Source organism: Bos taurus, chromosome 12 (assembly GCF_002263795.3).
Source record: "Bos taurus isolate L1 Dominette 01449 registration number 42190680 breed Hereford chromosome 12, ARS-UCD2.0, whole genome shotgun sequence".
In the NCBI taxonomy this organism is placed as follows: domain Eukaryota; kingdom Metazoa; phylum Chordata; class Mammalia; order Artiodactyla; family Bovidae; genus Bos; species Bos taurus.
Genome location: NC_037339.1, coordinates 72,747,591 through 72,772,471, shown reverse-complemented (window position 1 = coordinate 72,772,471; position 24,881 = coordinate 72,747,591). Strand labels below are relative to the sequence as shown.

The following is a 24,881-nucleotide window of genomic DNA, read 5'->3' as shown; positions in this document are numbered from 1 at the left end:
TCACTTTGTTGACCAATTAATTCAACCATAAGTAATTTACATAATATAATTTTGAGGTGGAGTTATTTTAAATGTTTTACTTTAATTATGGCTTGGTAAGAGAGAATTCCTGTAACTTTTAAAAACTCTTTTAATATTTAAGGTATTCAGCATCCAGTGGAGCAGGCAGTACCCAATCAGAAGGGCCCAGGCTGTCAATGGCTGGTTGGCCATCACTGTTCATATCAACTTAACACCAGCCCTGCCTGTGATGTTACTGGCTTATCTTTAGTAGTAGATATTTAATAGAGGTTTCCAGTGTGTCCAGTAAAATGGCTATGTATCATAGATGTGTTGATATGAATTTTCTGAGTCTCTATAACCTGGGTGAATCAGTCTCCAACATGTGTCTTTCTACCTGGTTTTGCTTGTGCCAACAGAATGAGGCTGAGTTCAGTTCAGAAGTAAAGGAAATCTTTATTCCTTGATCAGAGAATGGAGAGGTATGAGCTTGCACTCTAAAGTTCTTGTTCTCTCCCCTAAAGGCGGCCCTAAGCAAGGGTGCTTTACAGGTTTCTTATCATTGCATCTGCCCCCCGCCCCCCCACCATCTTAAAGCCATTTCCCACTAGGGACTCTGATCTGAAGAGTTAGGTGCAAAGCTTCTGCACGTAGTACTCTATGAGCACATGAAATTGACTAAACTGAAAGGGGAAAAGAAGTTAGACTTTATCTTATTTCCCAGATTCTACCTTTATTTCATGAGAATCATTAATGAGTTTTGTTGGTGACAATATGATGGACCAGATACTTCACTTTGAAATGAATTTCCCCAGGTTAGAAAACAACAGCTTAAAAAAAAAAAAAAGAAAGAGATTGTTTAAAATATCAATAGAGACTGGAATTTGAGAACAAACTGTTTATTTATAACAGAAGAGCTTGTTTTATTGATTGACTCAGAATATTCAAGTGCCTTCTATTTGAGGTGTTCCAGTGAGGCATTGGTCCAGGCACTGGGGTAACAGCAGTGAATAAAGTAGACAAAATCTCTGTCCTAGCAATGTCTGTTATTATTGTTAGTTGCTAAGTCATGTCTGACTCTCTGCAACCCCATAACTGCAGGACACCAGGGTTCCCTGTCCTTCACTATCTCCCCAAATTTGCTCAAACTCATGTCCATTGATTTGGTGATGCCATCCAATCATCTCATCATCTGTTGTACCCTTCTCCATATTCTAATTTAATTTCTGTGAATAAAAAGAAGACAAGTGGCTGTTAGCCCCTGTAAGTAAAGAATGGAATTTAAAAGGGCAATAGTTATATATGTAGATAAGACAAGATCAATTTAAATATTCTTGAGACAAAAGGTATAGCTGATTCCCACTGGGTCAGTGACTCCTGAATGGGTTCTTTGCCTGGAATCACAAATGCTACTTTTTAAACCTGGTTGTGCATAGTAGAGCAGAAACTTCATTCATTGATTAAGGAATAAAGGGAGAGCTCATGCTCTAAACAAACCTTCTCCCCAAGGGGAGGTGGGAGTAGAGGAACTTTAAGGGATAGGAGGCAGGCATGTCACTGGGGCTCGAGGAAAGGGGCAGAGATTTCTGGGAACAGCCAGGTTAGCTGGAACATGTGCAGTCTTCCACACTCCTTTGCACATGGTGTGAATTGTGCCTAGTCCAGTGCAAATTCCCACCTTGGGTAGACATCTTAACATGGTAATGAAGCAAAAATAACTTTCAGACAGTTCCAGTCTCATCTGTGCATGGCCATTCCTGTAGTTAAGTCAGAGGTGGTTCAGGGCAGTTGGCCACAGCATATCTCTCAAAGCACAGCTGCAAAACATCTCTGTCAAATACTAGATGCTTTAAAAACAAACATAGAGGTAAATTAAGACAAAGATCCTTTAGCTGCCAGGGGTAGGTATAAGTGACAAAGGAACATTATCAGAAATGTTCAGTTTCTTCTTTGCTACTCAAAGGGTGGTCCCTGGACCCAGCAACATCAGCATCACCCTAGAGTTGTTAGCAATCCAGAATCTCAGACCTCATACATGCTCTTGAGAATTTACATTTTAAGCAGATCCCTGGGAGATCTAAGGAAGACACAAGCATTGGTAGACTCCATAGTGATCAGAATTAATCTTTCCAACTTTTCCACATATTGACATGTACCAAGATGGTCACTAAGTGGGTTACATGTCTTACAGTCTCACTTCAGTAAGAGCCACTTTTAAATAACTCATTTTACTAATATGTTTTCTATTTTTATGTAAGAGTCCAGAAGCACAGAAGTCTTCCCATCTTAAACCAAAAACGGTTGGAAAGCCACTGGGTTTATGGTGTATCATTAGTAAATGCCAGTTGACCACTAACACCTGGCAGTTTCCTTTTTGTTATAGATTGTGTGTGAAGTGTGGTCCATGTTTACAAAAGGTGTATAATCTAGATGTGAGTTCAAGGCTAGTAGACATAGACAGTAGTTAAACCACTAAATAGATTATACCATAATATGTCCTGAGGATAGACCCAGGTCTCTGGTGGAATCTGAAAGGACACTGAAACAGTTTCTCATCAAACAAAGTGTCAGAAAAACTGTTTTTAAATATGAGAGTTGCTTATGGCTTTGCTAAGGGCCTGTGGAGTTGTCTTCTGGGCTCCACTTGGTTTCAGGGTCTCCTTGGTTCTCAGCTATAAACATAAAGATTGAGGGTGGAGTCAGATGCTGGCAACAGCAAAATGTATCAGCTGAAAGCACAGTGTTATAAATTTTTTAAAGAAAATAGTGGATAGGTGGGGGTTGGGGTGCATTTTAGGCAACCAATAGTAACCCCAAAGGACATTGCCATGTTTAAAAACAATTAAATCAGACCAAAGAGGGGGGAAAAAAGAGAAAAACCCAATGAGACCATTGATGCTCAAAATTTTAGATCTGAGTTTCAAGAAAAGATGTATTTCTGTTAGCTTTTAAGATGACAAAACTATGCAGTCCTCATGAGGAAAGGTTCTCACTAATAGTTTCTTCCTAAGTAGTAATTTGAAAATTTAACTTTACAAAAATATCTTATTTTCCCAACTAATTTTAGTATGCAGTCTTTTGTTGTACCTGTGGTAACTGTTTTAGTCAAGGCTTTTGGGCTGCTAGTGGCAGAATCTACGCAGGTTAGTTCAAAGGAAGAGGGCTTGATGGAAAGGAAATGGGCGTCTTGCACAGCTGGAGCAATGCTGACTTTCCTGGAGCTGGGAACTAGGGTCCTTAGTTGGGGTCCTCCAACTGGTATTGGAGCCACTGTCACAGGATGTGTGCATGTGCCCAAGCTCCCTGGTCTCTCACCTTTGCTGGGTGTGGTGACTCTGCTCTACTTTTCTGCTTTTTCCTGGCCTTATAATTCTCAGGAGGGGAAATCAGAATGACTTGGTAGCTAGTCATGGGTTAGGATCCCCTGGTACTTTGGTCCATTAGCTGTGGTCAAGGCTCTAGCAGTTTCCTGGGAGAGGAGCAGTTATTCCAAGCCCATCTGATAAAGTTAAAGGAGTTAAAGTGAGTGGCAGATTCCTGGGAGCTATATTTGTCATCAAGAGTCTCAAGAAAAGAAAGGGCTAAGGTTGAGATCTGGACAGAGTGGGTGGGGACTTGAGGACCTTCTTAGTGGGTGAACAGAGGAGAGAAAAGAGTATTTTATCAGAATAAGGGTACACAATCAAGAGTGATGGGAGGTGAGACGGGCACTACCCCTAGTGAAAATAAGAGGCAGTGAATGATATTGCAGGAAATTGCCCTGAAAAGTGAGGTTCCCTGTCTCCTCTCTCTGCTGGATGGAAATCTCAGGATGGCTTGGCAGTAGCACCCACCCCATGATGAAATATTGTGTGCTTAATACTATTGCATCATTCTGAGCAAGGTGGGACCTTGTCTCCTCCGCCATCAGAAGCTTGGTCTACAAAGGGATTTGAATATTTCTGTTTGCTGTAGAACCCCCTTCTTGAAATACCATCTCTAAGGTGAACGTCCAAATGAATGAAAAGGGCTCTGTTTGCAATGGATGGGCAGTAAGGGAGACAGTTCGGGTGTCTTTTTCTCTACTTCTTCTCCTTCATTCTCCGAGGCACCTCTGTTAAATCTCAGATGCTTCCCAGGATAAACTTTGGGAAGACTGCTACTGCTTCTGCTAAGTCGCTTCAGTCGTGTCCGACTCTGTGCGACCCCATAGACAACAGCCCACCAGGCTCCCCCATCCCTGGGATTCTCCAGGCAAGAACACTGGAGTGGGTTGCCATTTCCTTCTCCAATGCATGAAAGTGAAAAGTGAAAGGGAAGTCACTCAGTCGTATCCGACTCTTACCCCATGGATTGCAGCCTACCAGGCTCCTCCATCCATGGGATTTTCCAGGCAAGAGTACTGGAGTGGGGTGCCATTGCCTTCTCTGTTGGGAAGATTAGGCCTGGTTATCTTTCATGCCCCCTCAGAGCTCTAAAATCCCAAAAGGATAATAAGAATAACACCTTTCACATGAGAGATGGCAAGAAAACACATAAAAACTATACAAAAAAAGATCTTCATGACCCAGATAACCATGATGGTGTGATCACTCACAGACATCCTAGAATGTGAAGTCAAGTGGGCCTTAGAAAGCATCACTACGAACATAGCTAGTGGAGGTGATGGAATTTTAGTTGAGCTATTTCAAATCCTAAAAGATGATGTATGGCAAAACCAATACAATATGGTAAAGTAATTAGCCTCCAATTAAAATAAATAAATTTATATATATATATATATATAAATAATAAAAATACAAAAAAATAAAATATACCTCAGTAAAAATATACCTTGATATTTTATGATACATAAATATTTAATTTTTGTTGCTTAACAAAGATAGAGCAAAGACCAGATGTAGGAACTTCAAAGTTTTAAGTTACAGTTTGGTTATAACTAAGCTGAGGCATTCTAGTTGTGGGTCAGGTGTCAGAATTCTAAAGGTGACTGAATCCAGCTTAGAGTATAAACTTGATTCTTAAAATACAATCATTATGAATTTGTATTTTGACAAGTTCAATGGCATCTTTTGTGATATTCTGTCTTATGGACAAGACAGAAAACTGTGAACCAGAGCAGTTAGGAGGACTTGATTGGTTCTTGGATGTCATGGTCTTCAAGGGAGGTTATCTCTCTACCCCCGTCTCTCTCTGCCTTTCTCTCTTCCCTTCCCCTGATCCTCCATATCACCCCTTTCTTTCTCCTCCTTCTTGTCCTCCCTCTACTTTACATTTTTACACAAGTAATACACAGTGTAGAGAAATAAGAATAGACAGAAAAAAAATTAAAGTTGTGTGTAATACATTACAGACTTGTTTCAGACTTGTTCAAGTTGTTTTCTACTAGTGACTTTATAAATATGCCACATTCAACAGATTGATGCACTTACTGACTCCTGGGGATATAATCCCAGACATGAATTTTCTGGGTCAGAAGGGATGCACTCTTAGAATGGTTTACACATATTGTTCAATTGTTCCCAAAAATCGACCTGTGCTTACAGATGGGAGTGATCTGGCCTGTAGAATTTACTGTGGTTGTAGCTTTGTGACTGGCTATGCAGGATGAGGGGAGGTGGTGATACCACTTTACCCTAAAGTAATCAAGACTTGGGCACAAGGTATTAACTGAGACTGGCTCTCTGAGTCTGGTCAAGAGACTGCAGACAATATAGGGCCATGCCTTATATTATGAGGGATCATTGAGGCACCAAGGAATAGTTGCTAGAAAGAATATGATTCATTTCATTCAAGTGTTTGCAAGGCTGTCATATCAAGAGAAATTAGATTCACCTTGTGTGGTTATAAGGGCAGAATAAGTAGGGATGTTCCAGGAAGACAAGATTCAGTTTAATATGAGAAATCCTTAAACACAGACAGTCTGAAAATGGATTGGGTTCCCCCTGTTCATCGGAATCCCTCTTCCCTCTATATCCCTGGAGATCTTCCATCGGGGCCTCATGTTATTTGGATGAAGAGTTATGGCATGTATGTGAAAGGAATTCATGATAAGGATTTAATATTTAATTTGGAGACTTCTGAGAAAACTTTATTACTACAAGGCTGTGGGCTTGAAAATCACAGCTGCAGTTAAAATGTGCTCAGTCGCTCAGTTGTGTCCTCCTTTTTGCGACCCCATGGACTGTAGCTCACCAAGCTCCTCTGTCCATGGGATTTTTCAGGCAAGAATACTGGAGTGGGTTGCTATTTACTCCTCCAGGGGATCTTCCCAAGCCAGGGATTGAACCCCTGTCTCCTGCTTCTCCCTACATTGGCAGGCAGATTCTTTACTACTGAGCCACTTAGGAAGCCCAGTCTATCCCAAAGCCAGAGGAAATATTCTGCAAACACCATGTGTTCTCTTAATGTTTCTTAGAGCAAGGAAGAAACTGTTGAACTTTCTGATCTCACATTATTTTACACTCAGCTCACTGGTGAATAAGTGCTTAGTTTTTTGATGATCTTTGATATTAGGTTCAGTTTGTGTAGTCACTGTGTGGGGAGATATTTTTTCTCATTGTTTCTGTTTTTCTTGTATTTTACACTCTTTGCCAACCCTTGGTCTCTCAGACCTTAAGGTTCACATATCCGGTGAAAGGTAAAGGGGTAGTTTTTACATCCTGTTCACTTTATCTTAAAAAAAAATTTCAATACTGCCTTCAACACTTTCTAAGCCAAATCATACTTGTAGTGTTTCTGAATCTTGCCAGTGTTAAAAAGTTGCATTTTTCAAAGAAATTACAAACATTTAAACCACATTTTAAACATTTTTGACATATATTTTATTTCAAAATTGCTACTTTGAGAAGTATAAAAATGACCAGAGGGGTCACAACTTTTGTAAGAGTATCTGCAAAACTGCATCTGATTTTAATGTTCCTGAAGCACAACTGATTAAATAATAACCCAGTTTCTTGCCCCTCAAAACCACCTGGGCAATAGCAGAAAGGGTGTCACCTGCCAGCTTGGAGGGAATGCAGACTCTCTGGCTTCCCCAGCACTCCTGAGTCAGAATCTGCATTTTACCAGGTTGACCCTCCTGCAGCTCCTGGTGGACTTTCCCAGGGGACGTGATGCTGCAGGTTGAGCACCTGGTAATTTATGCAGCATCATGACTTGGTTCTTTCACCTGCATGAGCCTGTTAAATCCTGAGATTTGCCCTCTAAAGCAGGCATTCCTAGAGGCTCAGAAAAGTTGTCACTGGGCCTGCAAAAGTGTCACTGAGAGACAGTTTCTGGAGTATGTATTTACTAAACCTGAGACAGGAAAATTGAGACATAGGCTGTGATGGCCTGACGAAGGGTGAAATATTCCAGCAGCTCCAGCTCCTGGCATGGGCATGCCCCGTGCTTTTGCCAGCTAGATGCCCTGTGAGGACAGCAGAGCCACATTCAGACCACAGAAACTCAGCCTCAGTTGCTGCTCATTCACGGTCCAGCTGTGGCTTGCTGTGCAGGCCTTGGGAGGAAGTCATCTCTGACAGAGGTCAGGAAGAGCAGATTGGGTTCCCATGTCTCACCTGCAGCCTGGCTTCCTGGAGTCTCAGTTATAAAAGAAATTCAGGGGTCTAGGTAACAGGAGTTGCTACACCAAAGTCGTGTGTGTCTGCGCGCATGTGTGTAGCTTCAATTTCTTTAAATTTGATCATGAAAGGACTAGATATTCATTAGAAATTAATTCTAATCTTCCAGTCTTGCAGCCTTTAGGATATACTGTTTTTGTGGATTTTGAGAAGGGAAATAAAATCAATAATGATAAGTGATCTGTAGTCATCACATAATATTGCCATTTTCCTGCCTACGTCCCTCTGGTCTTCTTGGATGCTTAAGCATGAGTCTATGTTTGTCACATCGGGTATACCTGTGAAAATAATGACATTACCATGATAGGAAACTCACAACATGAAGACGACAGGAATCTACAATTTCCTGAAATGTGAGTTGTTGTGAACCATTTTGTGGGAAAAAAAATTACAGAGAGATTATAATAGTGTTTATTTTTAAAGTATCACATCAAAATTAATTTTGATAACTAAAGCAAAATTAGTATAATGATTAGGATTAATTGAAGTATTTTGCAAGTGTTTATTCACTGACTTAGCACTTGGAATGAGTCTTAGACAGGATGGATCTAAAAGGAGAGAAGATTCTCAAATCCACCAACTCTTCTTGATGCTGCCACAAGATTCCCCCCATTCTTTTATTTTATTTTTTTTTTTTAAATTTTATTTTATTTTTAAACTTTACATAATTGTATTAGTTTTGACAAATATCAAAATGAAATCAGGGCTCAATTTCAACATCCCACCCACTGCTATTTGGTAGAATTTTATGTCTATTTAGATATCATCCTATTTTCTCTTTCTTTACCACCGACATCAGCTTATTTCATATAATGCTATAATAAATGCATATAGTTTAAAAATATTGTTTTGGTTTTTTCATGAATTATTTCTCTTAAAGGGCTTATCTGGGGAAGTAATTTCTTGTGTCCTGTTCTTGCAGGAAGAATTTTGAATCGTTTCTCTAAAGACATTGGCCATATGGATGACTTGCTGCCCCTGACATTTCTTGATTTCATCCAGGTAATGTAACAGTCCTGTCAGAGTTCTCACAGGAGGAGCACAGAGTCTGTTTCTCAAGGTCTTTTCACAGGGGCTGAGGGTGATCCTTTCAGCCTGGCAATGTGTCCTGTTATCTTAAGTGAAAGGTCATGTTTGTAAGGGAAAGGTACAGTTGTGATTGGGAGGCTGAGTAAACATGAGGAACACCTGGGGCAGGAGTGTCTACACAGTCATGTCAAGGTTGGTCTGAAGCAGCGACATGCTGGGTAAGTGGTTCTCTCTCTGCCTTCCAGGTGTCTGGCATGGATTCCCTTTACTGTGAGGGCATTTAATAACAGAATCAGCTCTCATGGAAAGATAGTCTAGATGAACTAAATTATGTGCCTTATGACCGCAGAAAAGAGAAAGTGTTAGTTGCTCAGTCATTTCTGATTTTTTGTGACCCCATGAACTGGAGCCACTAGTCTCCTCTGTCCATGGAATTCTTCAGGCAAGAATACTAGAGTGGGTTCAGTTCACTTCAGTTCAGTCTTTTAGTCGTGTCTGACTCTTTGCAACCCCATGGACTGCAGCAAGCCAGGCCTTCTTGTCCATCACCAACTCCCAGAGCTTGCTCAAGCTCATGTCTATAGAGTCGCTGATGCCATCCAACCATCTCATCTGCTGTCATTCCCTTTTCCTCCTGTCTTCAATCTTTCCCAGCATCAGGGTCTTTTCCAATGAGTTCATTCTTTGCATCAGTTAGCCAAAGTATTGGAGCTTCAGCTTCAGCATCAGTCCTTCCAATGTATATTTAAGACTGTTTTCCTTCAGGATTAACTGGTTTGATCTCCTTGCAGTCCAAGGGACTCTCAAGAGTCTTTTCCAACACCACAGTTGAAAAGCATCAGTTCTTCAGTGCTCAGCTTTCTTTTAGCCATGCCCTTCTCCAGGGGTTCTTCTTGTGAGCCCCCAGGGAAACCCATTACCACAGAAGACAAGTACTTGTTGCACCATTTTTTTTTTTTTTTTTTGATAAGGCCAGGTGTGATTACTTACAAAGAAAAGATTAATAAATGATAAGTTGAAAAGTAATAGCTGAACAAGGACAATAAAGAGGATACAAAGTTGAGGATACAAAGTCTTTAAGTCAATAATTCGAGTAAGGGGTCAAAGTCATCTCAGAAAATGTCTGTTTTGTTTCTGTAAGCATTTCTTTTCAAGTGGCAGTTGCTCTGTTGTAAGGTGTCTTTAAAACAAAAAGATAGAAATACCACAGACATACCTTTTATCCAGCCTTTGTTTTGTCTGTGAACTTGAGATTCTAAAGCATGGTGTTGGGTCCTCTCAGCACTCATCTCCTCATTTAGAATGCTCATTTGGAATGCTTTTTTGTCGTGGTTTAGCTCTGTCTGCTTTTTAGTGATTTAAGCTGTGGCAACTTTCCACGTGCTCATTTTGGAAATGAAATGCATTTATCAAAAGCTACACACAGAAATGCAGCAATGAATTTCTGTGCAGTGCAACCTGTGGGCAAAGGCTTCCACTGTTACCAGTGAGAAGTAAGCTGAGTCTCAGAGGCAGAGTACTTTTACTGCCAAGGTATATCTTTTTATTTTTTCTTTTCTGCAAACTTATTTTATAAAGGTGTCCTGTTGGGTTCAGCTGTGTTACTTATCCCCAGAAGCAGTCTTTGAGTAAAGCAGTGTCACATCTTGACAGTGATTGCTAATTACTTTGAAAAGATTTTGTGAAAGTTCTGTTCCTTAGCTACAACAAGCTAGGCCAAGGTTGGTTTTCCAAAGTTGGCTGGCCTGCTGTGTGCTTAGCACATTGTTCATTAGCCCTTATAATCAGAATCGATTGCATGTTTTTGTATGATGTATAGAAGGACAGGGCTAGATACTGCCTGATTTCAGGATAAAACATTCTCAGTAATGAGGAGAGAAAACTTTGGTTTCATTGATTTCGAATCCCAGCTCCTTTGTACTTTCATTGATATCAATATACCAGTTCATGGTACATGAAATAGAAAAGGTCAAATTGATCTTATCTTTGGAATATCTTATTGAATAATCTTGTTTGGTTTAGTTAATTCAAAGGTCCACCATTTTTTTCGTTAGTCTCCCATAAATGCTCAAGAGTGTCATAACAGTAAGTCTTTACCAAGAAGAAGCAGAGCTTGAAACAGAGAGTATGGAATAAGAAAATAAACATCTCAAAAAATGTTGACTTGCTGTCATATTCCTAAGGTGATCAATCTTTGGAAGGCCTAGAGCTGAGAAGAAAATACAGAGAGGACAAAAACTGTAGTAGGCATGAGGTTTATGGGTCATAGTATTTTTGAAAATACATCTTCAAACAAAATAGACCTCAGATTCAATTCTCTTTGTGGCCAGAGAAAAGCAACAGTCACTTTAGTACATGTGACATCATCACCACATCTAGAAAAAAATAACACCACTCTGATACATCCTTGGATATACTAGGCTGTTCCAGTGGTGAGCATGAATGGCCTCTAAGGGTCCAAATTCATGGGATTCTTAAGCCTTTGGGGCCTTAAATCTATCAATACACCATCTTTCCTCTCCCGATTGATGGCACCCAGAGTACACTGAAGGGTGGTAACAATGGGCTTAGAGTTTCTATTATATTTGTCATACACAGACTGGTAAGCACTTTATATACATAATCTCATTTAATTCTCACCACCGTCCTTTTAAAGTGTTGATATCTCCCAGATTTTCCTAAAATTAAGAGTGGGTGTTTGGTCTTACCATCCCTGTCAATTTTTGAGAGAATGAGTCCTAAACCCTGTCTCAGACACCTCAATATTTGGCTAATGGGGATTTCTGCTCTAGGTGTAGGTTGTCGTTCTCTGCAAACTAAAGAATTATTCTGACTGATGAAAATCACCATGTACTCTCAGTGACTTTCTTTATCTTTGAATTTTTGCACTTATTCATATGGAATCATAGACTTTGGCTAGAAATCTCAACTGGCATGCTCCAAATAGGTTATAAACATATTAAATAATGATTCCCCTTATTTTTGGGGGCATCAGGACTGGGGTCACTTGCTTCTGGGTCAACATGTTTCTTGTGTACACATCATTGTCTCTGTGCCATAGTGAGACAGATGTGCAGAAGCATTGACCATGGTGAGGTGGGCCATCAGATGGGCCTGAAATCCAATCAGATGGGGAGAATTGTGTGTGTAGCTTGGATTAAGTTCCTTGGAATTCCTAGGAATGTGAAAGGAAGAAATAAAATGGGCTTCAAGGAAGGGATGTTTATTGCACCCAAGAAATCTTCTGTTTCCTTCTTCAAGAGTGTTGACATTTTGCTTAGATACTATTGTTGCCTTCTACCAACTTCTGTAAAGATTTCGAGAAAGCTGGCAATAAATAAAAGATGCACAAATGTGAATGTGTGTGTATATACATATATACACACACAAATATAGATGTAAACCCATATATTGTATACATATATTTGAATAATATAATACTTAATCATCTGTGAGACTGGATATAGTATGATCTGCAAGTAGAAAAAAAAAATCTTAGAGAAAGTCTATTTGAATTGCTTCAGAATTTAGGGGCATGAAATCTGAAGGACTTAACCTAAGCCAGGAAGCTTTTGAGAACAAGTTACCACTCTATAATTGGTATTCAAGGAAAGAGCATTGGCACAGTTCCCTTCATTTTGACCTTACCTCTGCTTCCCAGGTTATCTGCCAGGCTGGGTTAGTCATTAAAGGTGTTAAATTATATAGAAAAACAAATTACTGAAACTGGTGAATATTGTCCAATCAAATAATGTGAATCTGCTAAAAAACTGTAATTGGGTTTTTTTCCTAATTGAAATTTCAGCAGATTTTTTTTCCCTGACAACCACTGATAACACCCCCAGTGACTTTACTTAAGACCAGATGTGGAAGGAGCTGGAAGGACCCTTCCCCATGAATATGAAGGTTGTAGAAGGGTGGGATGCACAGTTAAACCAGTGGTTGTTAAGAAATTGTTCATCTGTAGGTCTAATAGAAGAGAGAACAGACAGCCCTGTTTTTCCCCATTTATGATTAGAATTTATTCTTTCAGAATTCTATCCTCTTCACTTTTTTTTTTTTTATATTGATACCATGACACAGATGAGAGAAACAGGAAAAACACATGGGTCTCCAGATAATGCAGTTCGGTTCACAAGGGTTCTTGGCCACAGAGTCACAATTCTGGACATTTCCTCCTCCTTCCAGACTCCTCTACCTGCAGTGGTGGGTCTGGAATTCCGTGACTGCAAACCGTTCCTGGATTTCTCCATGACCTATAATACCTTAGGAAAACTTAGGACACCACGTGCCCTTCCAACTTCATGTCCTATCTGTAAATAGAAATGATAGTACTTACTTTGCTCATTCACAAGGTAGTTGTGAGGATCCTCTGAGAAAGCTGATCAGGAAGAGCTGTAAAATGATAAAACACAAATCTCTGTGATATAGGCATTACCCACCATCCCATCCCTTAGGATGCACCAGGGCCAGTGACCCTGGGTGACAAGGTGGGAAGGCCCTGGGCTGATGAGCACAGGATTCAGGTGCTGGTGCTAAGAGGACCCAGAACAACCAGTGTTAACTCAGACAAGCATCTCGACCTTGTTATCCCAGTTTCATTTTGGTCAAAATTTCCATCAACTGTGATTCTGACAGAATGCAGTTCACTGAAGAAGAGAATGGCAAACCACTTCAGTATTCTTGCCTTGAGAACCCCATGAACAGTATGAAAAGGCAAAAAAATAGGACACTGAAAGATGAACTCCCCAGGTCAGTAGGTGCCCAGTATGCTACTGGAGATCAGTGGAGCAATAACTCCACAAAGAATGAAGGGATGGAGCCAAAGCAAAAACAACACCCAGTTGAGGATGAGACTGGCGATAGAAGCAAGGTTTGATGCTATAAAGAGCAATATTGCAGAGGAACCTGGAATGTTATGATTAAGGCAAATTGGAAGTGGTCAAGCAGGAGATGATAAGAGTGTACATATACATTCTAGGAATCAGTGAACTAAGATGGACTGGAATGGGTGAATTTAACTCAGATGACCATTGGATCTACTACTGTGGGCAGGAATCCCTTAGAAGAAATGGAATAGCCATCATGGTTAACAAGAGTCCAAAATGCAGTACTTGGATGCAATCTCAAAAACAACAGAATGATCTCTTTTTGTTTCCAAGGCAAATCATTCAATATCACAATAATCAACATCTATGCCCCAACCAGTAACGCTGAAGAAGCTGAAGTCGAACAGTTCTATGAAGACCTACAAGACCTTTTAGAACTAACACCCAAAAAAGATGTCCTTTTCATTATAGGGGAATGGAATACAAAAGTAGGAAGTCAAGAAACACCTGGGGAAAAAAAAAAAAACAAAACACCTGGGGTAACAGGTAAATTGGCCTTGGAGTACAGAATGAAGCAGGGTAGAGGCTAATAGAGTTATGCCAAGAGAACGCACTGGTCATAGCAAACACCCTCTTCCAACAATACAAGAGAAGACTCTACACATGGACATCACCAAATGGTCGACACCGAAATTATATTGATTATATTCTTTGCAGCCAAAGATGGAGAAGCTCTACACAGTCAGCAAAAACAAGACCGGATGCTGACTGGCTCAGATCATGAACTCCTTATTGCCAAATTCAGACTGAAATTGAAGAAAGTGAGGAAAACCACTAGACCATTCAGGTATGACCTAAATCAAATCCCTTATGACTATATAGTGGAAGTGAGAAATAGATTTAAGGGACTGGATCTGATAGACAGTGCCTGATGGACTATGGATGGAGGTTCGTGACATTGTACAGGAGACAGGGATCAAGACCATCCTCAGGAAAAATAAATGCAAAAAAAGCAAAATGGCTGTCTGAGGAGACCTTACAAATAGCTGTGAAAAGAAGGGAAGCGAAAAGCAAAGGAGAAAAAGAAAGATATACCCATTTGAATGCGGAGTTCTAAAGATTACCAAGGAGAGATAAGAAAGCCTTCCTCAGTGATCAGTGCAAAGAAATAGAGAGAAAAAATAGAATGGGAAAGACTAGAGAGCTCTTCAAGAAAATTAGAGATACCAAGGGAACATTTCATGCAAACATGGGCTCGATAAAGCACAGAAATGGTAGTGACCTAACAGAAGTAGAAGATATTAAGAAGAGGTGGCAAGAATACACAGAAGAACTGTACAAAAAAGATCTTTATGACCCAGATAATCATGATGGTATGATCACTCACCTAGAGCCAGATGTCCTGGAATGTGAAGGCAAGTGGGCCTTAGGAAGCATCACTACAAACAAAGCTAGTGGAGGTGTTGGAATTCCAGTTGAGCTATTTCAAATCGTGAAAGATGATACTGTGAAAGCGCTGCACTCAATATGCCAGCAAATTTGGAAAACTCAGCAGTGGCCACAGGACTGGAAAAGGTCACTTTTCATTCCAGCCCCAAAGAAAGGTAATGCCAAAGAATGCTCAAACTACCGCACATGCTAGTAAAGTGAAGCTTAAAATTCTTCAAGCCAGGCTTCAGATATACATGAACCGTGAACTTCCAGATGTTCAAGCTGGTTTTAGAAAAGGCAGAAGAACCAGAGATCAAATTGCCAACATCTGCTGGATCATCGAAAAAGCAAGAGAGTTCCAGAAAAACATCTCTTTCTGCTTCATTGTTTATGACAGACCCTTTGACTGTGTGGATTATAATGAACTATGGAAAATTCTGAAAAAGATGGGAATACTAGACCACCTAACTTGCCTCTAGAGAAACCTGTATGCAGGTCAGGAAGCAACAGTTAGAACTGGAAATGGAACAACAACAGCTGTATATTTCACCCTACTTATTTAAATTCTATGCAGAGTACATCATGAGAAATGCTGGGCTGGAAGAAGCACAAGCTGGAGTCAAGATTGCTGGGAGAAATATCAATAACCTCAGATACGCAGATGATACCACCCTTATGGCAAAGAGTGAAGAAGAACTAAAGAGACTCTTGAAGAAAATGAAAGAGGAGAGTGAAAAAGTTGGCTTAAAGCTCAACACTCAGAAAACTAAGATCATGGCATCCGGTCCCATCACTTCATGGCAAATAGATGGGGAAACATTGGAAACAGTGTCAGACTTTATTTTTCTGGTCTCCAAAATCACTGCAGATGGTGATTTGCAACCATGAAATTGAAAGATGCTTACTCCTTGGAAGGAAAGTTGTGACCAACCTAGACAGTGTATTAAAAAGCAGAGACATTACTTTGCCAACAAAGGTCTGTCCAGTCAAGGCTATGGTTTTACCAGTGGTCCTGTGTGGATGTGAGTGTTGGACTATAAAGAAAGCTGAGTGCAGAAGAATTGATGCTTTTGAACTGTAGTGTTGGAGAAGACTCTTGAGAGTCCCTTGAACTGCAAGGAGATCCAACCAGTACATCCTAAAGGAGATCAGTCCTGGGTGTTCATTAGAAGGACTGATGTTGAAGCTGAAACTCCAATATTTTGGCCACCTGATGCAAAGAGCTGACTCATTTGAAAAGATTCTGATGCTGGGAAAGATTGAGGGCAGGAGGAGAAGTGGACAACAGAGGATGAGATGGTTGGATGGTATCACCAACTTGGTGGACATGAGTTTGAGTAAACTCCAGGAGTTGGTGATGGACAGGGAGGCCTGGCATGCTGCGGTTCATGGGGTTGTAAAGAGTCGGACACAACTGAGTGACTGAACTGAACTGAACTGTGATTACTGCCTGCAAATCATTCATGCCACTCTTTCTATTTGTTAAATCAGCCTGCAAAATCAGTCATAAGTCTTAAAATTGTCTAAAAATATTCAGGTATTCCTCCCTGTGTTTCCCAGCACTCTGTGTCTTGTGCAGATCATCATGAATTTGTATCCACCTGAGACAAACTTCAGAGACCCTGGCCCAGACTGGGTGAATCTGCATGCCCCCACTACCTCACCTCACTTTTGTAGCAGGCAGATGCTAAATGTTGATTGCATTCTTATTGCCTGATACTGTCCACCAGGGTATCATACTTTTCCTGATTAAGATGGATGCTTAAGTAGCATTGACCAATCATTTTGTTTTCTATTCTACCTGCTATCTTTTTAGACCAAGATGATTTCCCAAGATAAAATCATCTCATGGGATAATATGATGATTAACAGTGTTCATGGAACTCTTAGCACAGTGCCTTACATACAACAAACACATTGTAAATGGCATCTGCTGTCATTATAACTGTTAACCTTTGGAATCGACATTTTAAGTACTTAGTCTGAACTTTTCCAGTCTTGTGGCCACTGCTGAGTTTTCCAAATTTGCTGGCAAATCGAGTGTAGCACTTTAACAGCATCATATTTTAGGATTTGAAATAGCTCAACTGGAATTCCATCACCCCAACTCAGAAGTGCCCACAGGACTGGAAAATGTCAGTTTTCATTTCAACCCCAAAAAAGGCAGTACCAAAGAACGTTCAAACTACTACACAATTGCCCTCATCTCACATGCTAGCAAAGTAATGCTCAAAATTCTCCAAGCCAGGCTTCAACAGTACGTGAACCATAAACTTCCAGATGTTCAACCTGGATTTAGAAAAGTCAGAGGAACCAGAGGTCAAATTTCCCACATCTGTTGGATCATCATACAAGGAAGAGAGTTCCAGAAAAACATTTACTTCTTTGTTGACTATGCCAAAGCCTTTAACTGTGTGGATCACAACAAACTGGAACATTCTTCAAGAGATGGGAATACCAGACCACCTGACCTGCCTCCTGAGAACTGTGTATGCAGGTCAAGAAGCAACAGTTAGGACTGGGCATGGAACAACAGACTGGTTCCAAATCGGGAAAGGAGTATGCCAAGGCTGTATATTGTCACCCTGCTTATTTAACTTATATGCAGAGTACATAATGTCAAATGCTAGGCTGGATGAAGCACAAGCTGGAATCAAGATTGCCAGGAGCAATATCAAGAACCGGAGATATGCAGATGACCCCACCCTTATGGAAGAAAGCAAAGAAGAACTAAAGAGCTTCTTGATGACATTGAAAAAGAAGAGTGAAAAAGTTGGCTTAAAGCTCAGCATTCAGAAAACTAAGATCATGGCATCCAGTCCCATCACTTCATGTCCAGTAGATGGGAAAACAATGGAAACAATGACAGGCTTTATTTTCCTGGGCTCCAAAGTCACTGCAGATGGTGACTGTGGCCATGAAATTAAAAGAAGTTTGCTCCTTGGAAGAAAAGCTATGCCCCACCTAGACAGCATATTAAAAAGCAGATACATTACTTTGCTGACCAAGGTCCATCTAGTCAAAGCTATTGTTTTTCCAGTAGTCATGTATGGATGTGAGAGTTGGACTCTAAAGAAAGCTGAGCTTGGAGAATACTCTTGAGAGTCCTTTGGACTGCAAGGAGACCAAACCAGTCAATCCTAAATGAAATGTCCTGAATATGCATTGGAAGGACTGATGCTAAAGCTCCAATACTTTGGCCACCTGATGCAAAGAACTGATTCATTGGAAAAAGACCCTGATGCTGGGAAAGATTGAAGGCAGGAGGAGAAGGGGATGATAAGGGATGAGATAGTTGGATGGCATCACCGACTCGATGGACATGAGTTTGAGCAAGCTCCAAGAGTTGGTGAAGGACAGGGGAGCCTGGCATGCTGTAGTCCATGGGGTCACAAAGAGTCAGACATGACTGAGCAACTGAACTTACCTGAATTGAATACTTAGTCTAATGATAGAAAGATGGCTGTATGTTGGGGGCTTACATGTGTTGTAATGGCTCATGACATGGGCTTCCCAGCTCCATGACTTAGTCTCCATCAAGTTTCTTCTCCTCACACTGTGCCTCACTCTTCCATTTCTAAAATTAGATAATACTGTTACTGGATATTTTACACTGAATTGGTAATTAACCGCTTCTTTATCCCTGCATGCATAGCTAAGGTGTCTGCATTGCTCATCTGTGATACCTGCTCACTCATCTTTTTAGTAACACCTGATGACTCCTGATAATTTGGAATTCAACTCCTACTCTCTGAACCTCAAATATTCTAATCTGTTAAAACTAGTCATGCCTGCCTCAAAGGACTACTGAGTGTATCAGAAGAGCTGATACCTAAAAAGTTCTTATCAAAGTGTTGGTGCATGCAACAAATATCATGAGGGCCAACTATAATTTTATTTCTTTGGAAGGGAAAGCATTCCCTGCTGTTCGAACAAGTTTTTCAAGGAAAGGAGTTTAATCTTAAGAGCAAATCATTAAAGTTTATCTTTGGAAAGTATCCTTGACATAAAGGCCTCTGTATTTTTGCTATTTCAGACATTTCTACTTGTGATTGGTGTGGTGGGTGTGATGGTGGCTGCAATTCCTTGGATTGCTATACCTGTGATTCCCCTTGGCATCCTTTTCTTTGTTCTTCGGCGATATTTCTTAGAGACGTCACGAGATGTGAAACACCTGGAATGTACAAGTGAGTACCTGGGCTCTCAGTTTGGGATGACAGTGCGTGCTGGCTTCCATTTGTACAGCAATTAACCAGACCCCTGAAATTCCTTAGACTGTTCTGTGGAATTTCTTACTGTTAACATTAGGTGATTGAAAGTTATGGCCCCTGAGAGTGGGTTTGGCCCTTAAGGCAAATGGAGCTGCACTTTGCATTTTAGCCCAAGGAGGACAGATGTGAGCACCATGAGAACAGGGACTATTTCTGTCTTGTTCACGACACACTTCCTTACACAGAGTATCCACTCTGTGAATACTATTCTTGAAAGTATTTCATCATGTTGGAACTAATATAGAAGTAATTAATTAGAAGGAACTAATATAGAGAATTTTTCTTCTCCTGAAGTTAACCAGATATGACAAGAAAAGGAAAAGATTAGGAAAAGGAAAGGAGACCTCAGGAAATACATGTCAGAAGTAATATATTTGAAAAAATACATGTTTAACACATTCAAGTAAGTTGTAATTGTTAAATGTGTTGAAAAGATGTGTGTTAGTCATCGGTTTGGAGAAGGCAGTGGCACCCCACTCCAGTACTCTTACCTGGAAAATCCCATGGACGGAGGAGCCTGGTAGGCTACCGTCTATGGGGTCACACAGAGTCGGACATGACTGAAGTGACTTAGCATAGCGTAGCATAGTCATCAGTTATGTTGACTCTTTGTGACCCCATGGACTGTAGCCCACCAGGCGCCTCTGTCCGTGGATTCTCCAGGCAAGAATACTGGAGTGGGTGGCCATTCCCTTCTCCAGAGAATCTTCCTGACCCAGGTGTTGAACCCAGGTCTCCTGCATTGCTGGTGGATTCTTTAATGTCTGAGCCACCAGGGAAGCTCTATTGAAAAGGTAAGCCCTGTTAGTTTCAGTTTGTTCTTTATCATTACCAGTATTTGGGTGATACCACACTGTTTGTATACCCCTTTCTCAAAACTATTTATATAAATGATGCTGAAAATAATCCCCTATGAGAACACAGGATGGGGATCTGTTCAGTATGCATTTAATTGATTACTCCATACACCTTCCTAGTTTTAGAATAATAGGGAACAGGGACTTCCCTGGAGGTCCTGTGGTTGAGAATCTGTGCTTCCACTGTGGGAGCCACTACTTCAGTCCCTGGTTGCAGAACTAGATCCTGCAAGGTCTTGGTTTTGCCTGCAAGGTGCAGCCAAAAAACAAAATAATGGGGAACACATTTTATGATTAATTATTCTATTCTACAGGTAATCACACATGATGAAAAAATCGAATTTATGTCATTCTTAATGCATACATTTCATCAATATTAATAAATAATAAGGAAAATACATTGTTACATATTTTTTTAAGTTATAAAAACAATAGCTAAAAAGTAAGGAGGGAATATGTTTGTAGCAGAGACCTCAAACATGAATAATTATTGCAAATTAATGCCAAATTTACTTTCTAGAAACCAAGCCAAGAACAGAAGCATATTGAATCCTATGGTTCTCTGTACCTACTAAATGGAAATGCTGCTGCTGCTGCTAAGTCGCTTTAGTCATGTCCGACTTCATGCGACCCCATAGACTGCAGCCCACCAGGCTCCCCCATCCCTGGGATTCTCCAGGCAAGAACACTGGAGTGGGTTGCCATTTCCTTCTCCAATGCATGAAAGTGAAAAGTGAAAGTGAAGTCACTCAGTCGTGTCCAACTCTTAGCTACCCCACGGACGGCAGCCCACCAGGTTCCTCCATCCATGGGATTTTCCAGGCAAGAGTACTGGAGTGGGGTGCCATTGCCTTCTCTGACTAAATGGAAATAAGTTTAAGTTAATCCAGTCAAAGGAGGTTTTTTTTGTGTGTGTTTTGTTTTAAATAGTAAACACTTGAGGTACTTATCTTTATTTGTGAAAAGGATAGTGATCATCAGTTTCATAAAATCTATAAAAGAAATTTTCATTCATCAAGAGAAGCAGGTGACCTCCCATGAGGTCTGGTCTTGTGAGGTGTTTGGATGGAGGGGGAGCAGTAGAGTCCAGGTGTGTGTGACATTCTGCTGATGACTTGGTAGGATGGTAGGACCTGGGGAGGCAGAAGAGGAAGCGAGGAGCTCCATCCAATCTTCTGTGTAGTCAAGGTTTCAGATGTTTTATAGTTTGAGGCCACCCATGAAAGGGAATAATTCAACAGCTTTGTTGCAAAGCAGGTCTATGGTATGTTCAAAGAGGGTTTATTCCAGAAAAAAATGTTTGACAGAAATTTTTGCCTGGGGCAAGGGCCATCGCCCATTCATATGAAAGTGGAAAGAAGAGTTTCTCCTGAGGCTTTTGTCAAGAAGCAGTACAGAATTTTCTCAATATTTGATCTGGAGAGTCTGAGGACTTTGGCACCATCACTGTGGAATATTTGGATTTTTTGCCCCTAGTAGGCTGCAGTAAGTTAGACCATGAATTTAATCCAGGTACTCCTCCTGCACACCCCAGATAAGCACATGTGGTGGCCAGTTGATTAGAACTGTTTATGTTTTCTCTCTAGCTGCTGGTTGTGGTAATGTTCAGTCCCTAATTCAAGTCCAACACTTTGAGACCTCATGGTCTGCAGCACACCAGGCTTCTCTGTCCTTCACTACCTCCCAGAATTTGCTCAAACCCATGCTGGCTGAGTTGGTGATGCCATCCAACTATCTCATCCTCTGTCATCCACTTCTCCTGCCTCAGTCTTTCCCATCATCACGATCTTTTCCAATGAGTCGGATCTTCACATCAGGCGGTCAAAGTAGTGGAGCTTAAGCTTGAGCATCAGTTCTTCCAATGACTTCCAACTTCCAATGACCAGTTCTTCCAATTTAGGGTTGATTTCCTTTAGGATTGACTGGTTTGATCTCCTTGCAGTCCAAGGGACTCTCAAGAGTATTCTCCAACACCACAGTTTAAAAATATCAATTCTTTTGTGTTAAGCTTTCTTTATGGTCCAACTCTCACATCCATACATGATGACTAGAAAAACCATCAGTTCAATTCAGTTCAGTTTAGTTACTCAGTCCTGTCCAACTCTCTGCAACCCTATGGACAGCAGAATGCCAGGCCTCCCTGTCCTTCACCAACTCCTGGAGTTTACTCAAACTTATGTCCACTGAGTCAGTGATGCAATCCAACCATCTCAACCTGTCATCCCCTTCTCCTCCCACCTTCAATCTTTCCTAGCATCAGGGTCTTTTCCAATGAGTCAGTTCTTGGCATCAGGTAGCCAAAGTATTGGAGTTTCACCTTCAGCATCAGTCCTTCCAATGAATATTCAGGACTGATTTCCTTTAGGATGGACTGGTTGGATCTCCATGCAGTCCAAGGGACTCTCAAGAGTCCCCTCCAACACCACATTTCAAAAGCATCAATTCTTCTGCACTCAGCTTTCTTTATAGTCCAACACTCACAACCATACATGACTATGGGAAAAAATATAGCCTTGACTAGATGGACCTTTGTGGGCAAACCAATGTCTCTGCTTTTTAATATGCTGTCTAAGTTGGTCATAGCTTTTCTTCCAAAGAGCAAGCATCTTTTAATTTCCTGGCTGCAGTCACCATCTGCAGTGATTTTGGAGCCCAATAAATTAAAGTCTCTCACTATTTCCATTGTTTCCCCATCTATTTCCCATGAAGTTATGGGACTGGATGCCATGATCTTTGTTTTCCGAATGTTGAGCTTTAAGCCAACTTTTTCACTCTCCTCTTTCATTTTCATCAAGAGGATCTTTAGTTCCTTGCTTTCTGCCATAAGGGTGGTGTCATCTGCATATCTTAGGTTCTTGATATTTCTCCTGGATATCTTGATTCCAGCTTGTGCTTCCTCCAGCCCAGCATTTCACATGATATACTCTGCATGTAAGTTAGATAAGCAGGGTGACAATATACACCCTTGACATACTTCTTTCCTAATTTGGAACCAGTCTGTTGTTCCATGTCCAGTTCTAACTATTGCTTCCTGACCTGCATACAGATTTCTCAGAAGGCAGGTCAGATGGTCTGGTATTCCCATCTCTTTCAAAATTTTCCGCAGTTTATTGTGATCCACACAGTCAAAGGCTTTGGCATAGTCAATAAAGCAGAAATAGATATTTTTCTGGAACTCTGATGATCCAATGAATGTTGATGATCCAATGATGATCCAATGGACATTGGCCATTTGATCTCTGGTTCCTCTGCCTTTTCTAAATCCAGCTTGAACATCTGGAAGTTCATGGTTTACATACTGTTGAAGCCTGGCTTGGAGAATTTTGAGCATTACTTTGCCAGCATGTGAGATGAGTCAAGTTTTGTGGTAGCATTCTTTGGCATTGCCTTTCTTTGGTGCTGGAATGAAAACTGACCTTTTCCAAAACTGTGGCCACTGCTGAGTTTTCCAAATTTGCTGGCATATTGGTGCAACACTTTCACAACATCATCTTTCAGGATTTGAAATAGGTCAGCTGGAATTCCATCACCTCCACTAGCTTTATTGGTCATGATGCTTCCTAAAGCCCACTTGACTTGGCATTCCAGGGTGTCTGGCTCTAGGTGAGTGTGATCACACTATCGTGGTTATCTGGGTCATGAAGATCTTTTTTGTATAGTTCTTCTGTGTTTTCTTGCCACCTCGTCTTAGTATTTTCTGCTTCTGTTAGGTCCATACCATTTCTGTACTTTATTGTGTCCATCTTTGCATGAAATATTCCCTTGGTATCTCTAATTTTCTTGAAGAGATCTCTAGTCTTTCCCAGTCTATTTTTTCCCTCTATTTCTTTGCACTGATCACAGAGGAAGGTTCTCTTATCTCTCCTTGCTATTCTTTGGTACTCTACATTCAAATGGGTATATCTTTCCGTTTCTCCTTTGCCTTTTCTTCTCTTTTCATAGCTGTTTGAAAGATCTCCTCAGACAACCATTTGCCTTTTTGCACTTCTTTTTCCTGGGGATGGTCTTGATCCCTGCCTCTTGTACAATGTCAGGAACCTCTGCCCATAGTTCTTCAGGCATTCTGTCTATATGATCTAATCCCTTGAATCTATTTCTCACTTCCACTGTATAATCATAAGGGATTTGCTTTGCATCATATCTGAATGGTCTAGTTTTCCCTACTTTCTTCAATTTAAGTCTGAATTTGGCAATAAGGAGTTCATGATCTGAGCCACAGTCTGCTCCTGGTCTTTTTTCTGCTGACTCCATAGAGCTTCTCCAACTTTGGCTGCAAAGAATATAATCAATATGATTTCAGTGTTGGCCATCTGGTGATGTCCATGTGTAGAGTCTTCTCTTGTGGTGTTTGAAGAAGTTATTTGCTATCACCATGTGTTCTCTTGGCAAAACTCTATTAGGCTTTCCCCTGCTTCATTTTGTACTCCAAGGCCAAATTTGCCTGTTACTCCAGGTGTTTCTTGACTTCCTACTTTTACACTCCAGTCCACTATAATGAAAAGGACATCTTTTTGGGGTATTAGTTCTAGAAGGTCTTGTAGGTCTTCATAAAACGATTGAACTTCAGCTTCTTCAGCATTACTGGTTGGGGTATAGACTTGTATTGCTGTGATATTGAATGGTTTGCCTTGGAAATGAACAGAGATCATTCTGTCGTTTTTGAGATTGCATCCAAGTACTGCATTCAGACTCTTGAGTATGATGGCTACTCCATTTCTTCTAAGGGATTCTTGCCCACAGTAGTAAATATAATGGTCATCTGAGTTAAATTTGTCCATTCCAGTCTATTTTAGTTCACTGATTCATTTGGATGTTCACGCTTGCCATCTCCTGTTTGACCACTTCCAATTTGCCAGACAT

The 24,881-nt window shown here is 40.7% G+C and overlaps 1 protein-coding gene across 1 annotated transcript in view; it reads left to right on the top strand.

The window, feature by feature from the left end:
• LOC100337390 (ATP-binding cassette sub-family C member 4-like) overlaps nucleotides 1-24,881 on the top strand; it is a 209,452-nt gene that overhangs the window by 113,848 nt on the left and 70,723 nt on the right. The window contains 2 exon segments of the mRNA XM_059892309.1: nucleotides 8,527-8,606; nucleotides 18,930-19,080. Coding sequence (XP_059748292.1) covers nucleotides 8,527-8,606; nucleotides 18,930-19,080 — 231 coding nt within the window.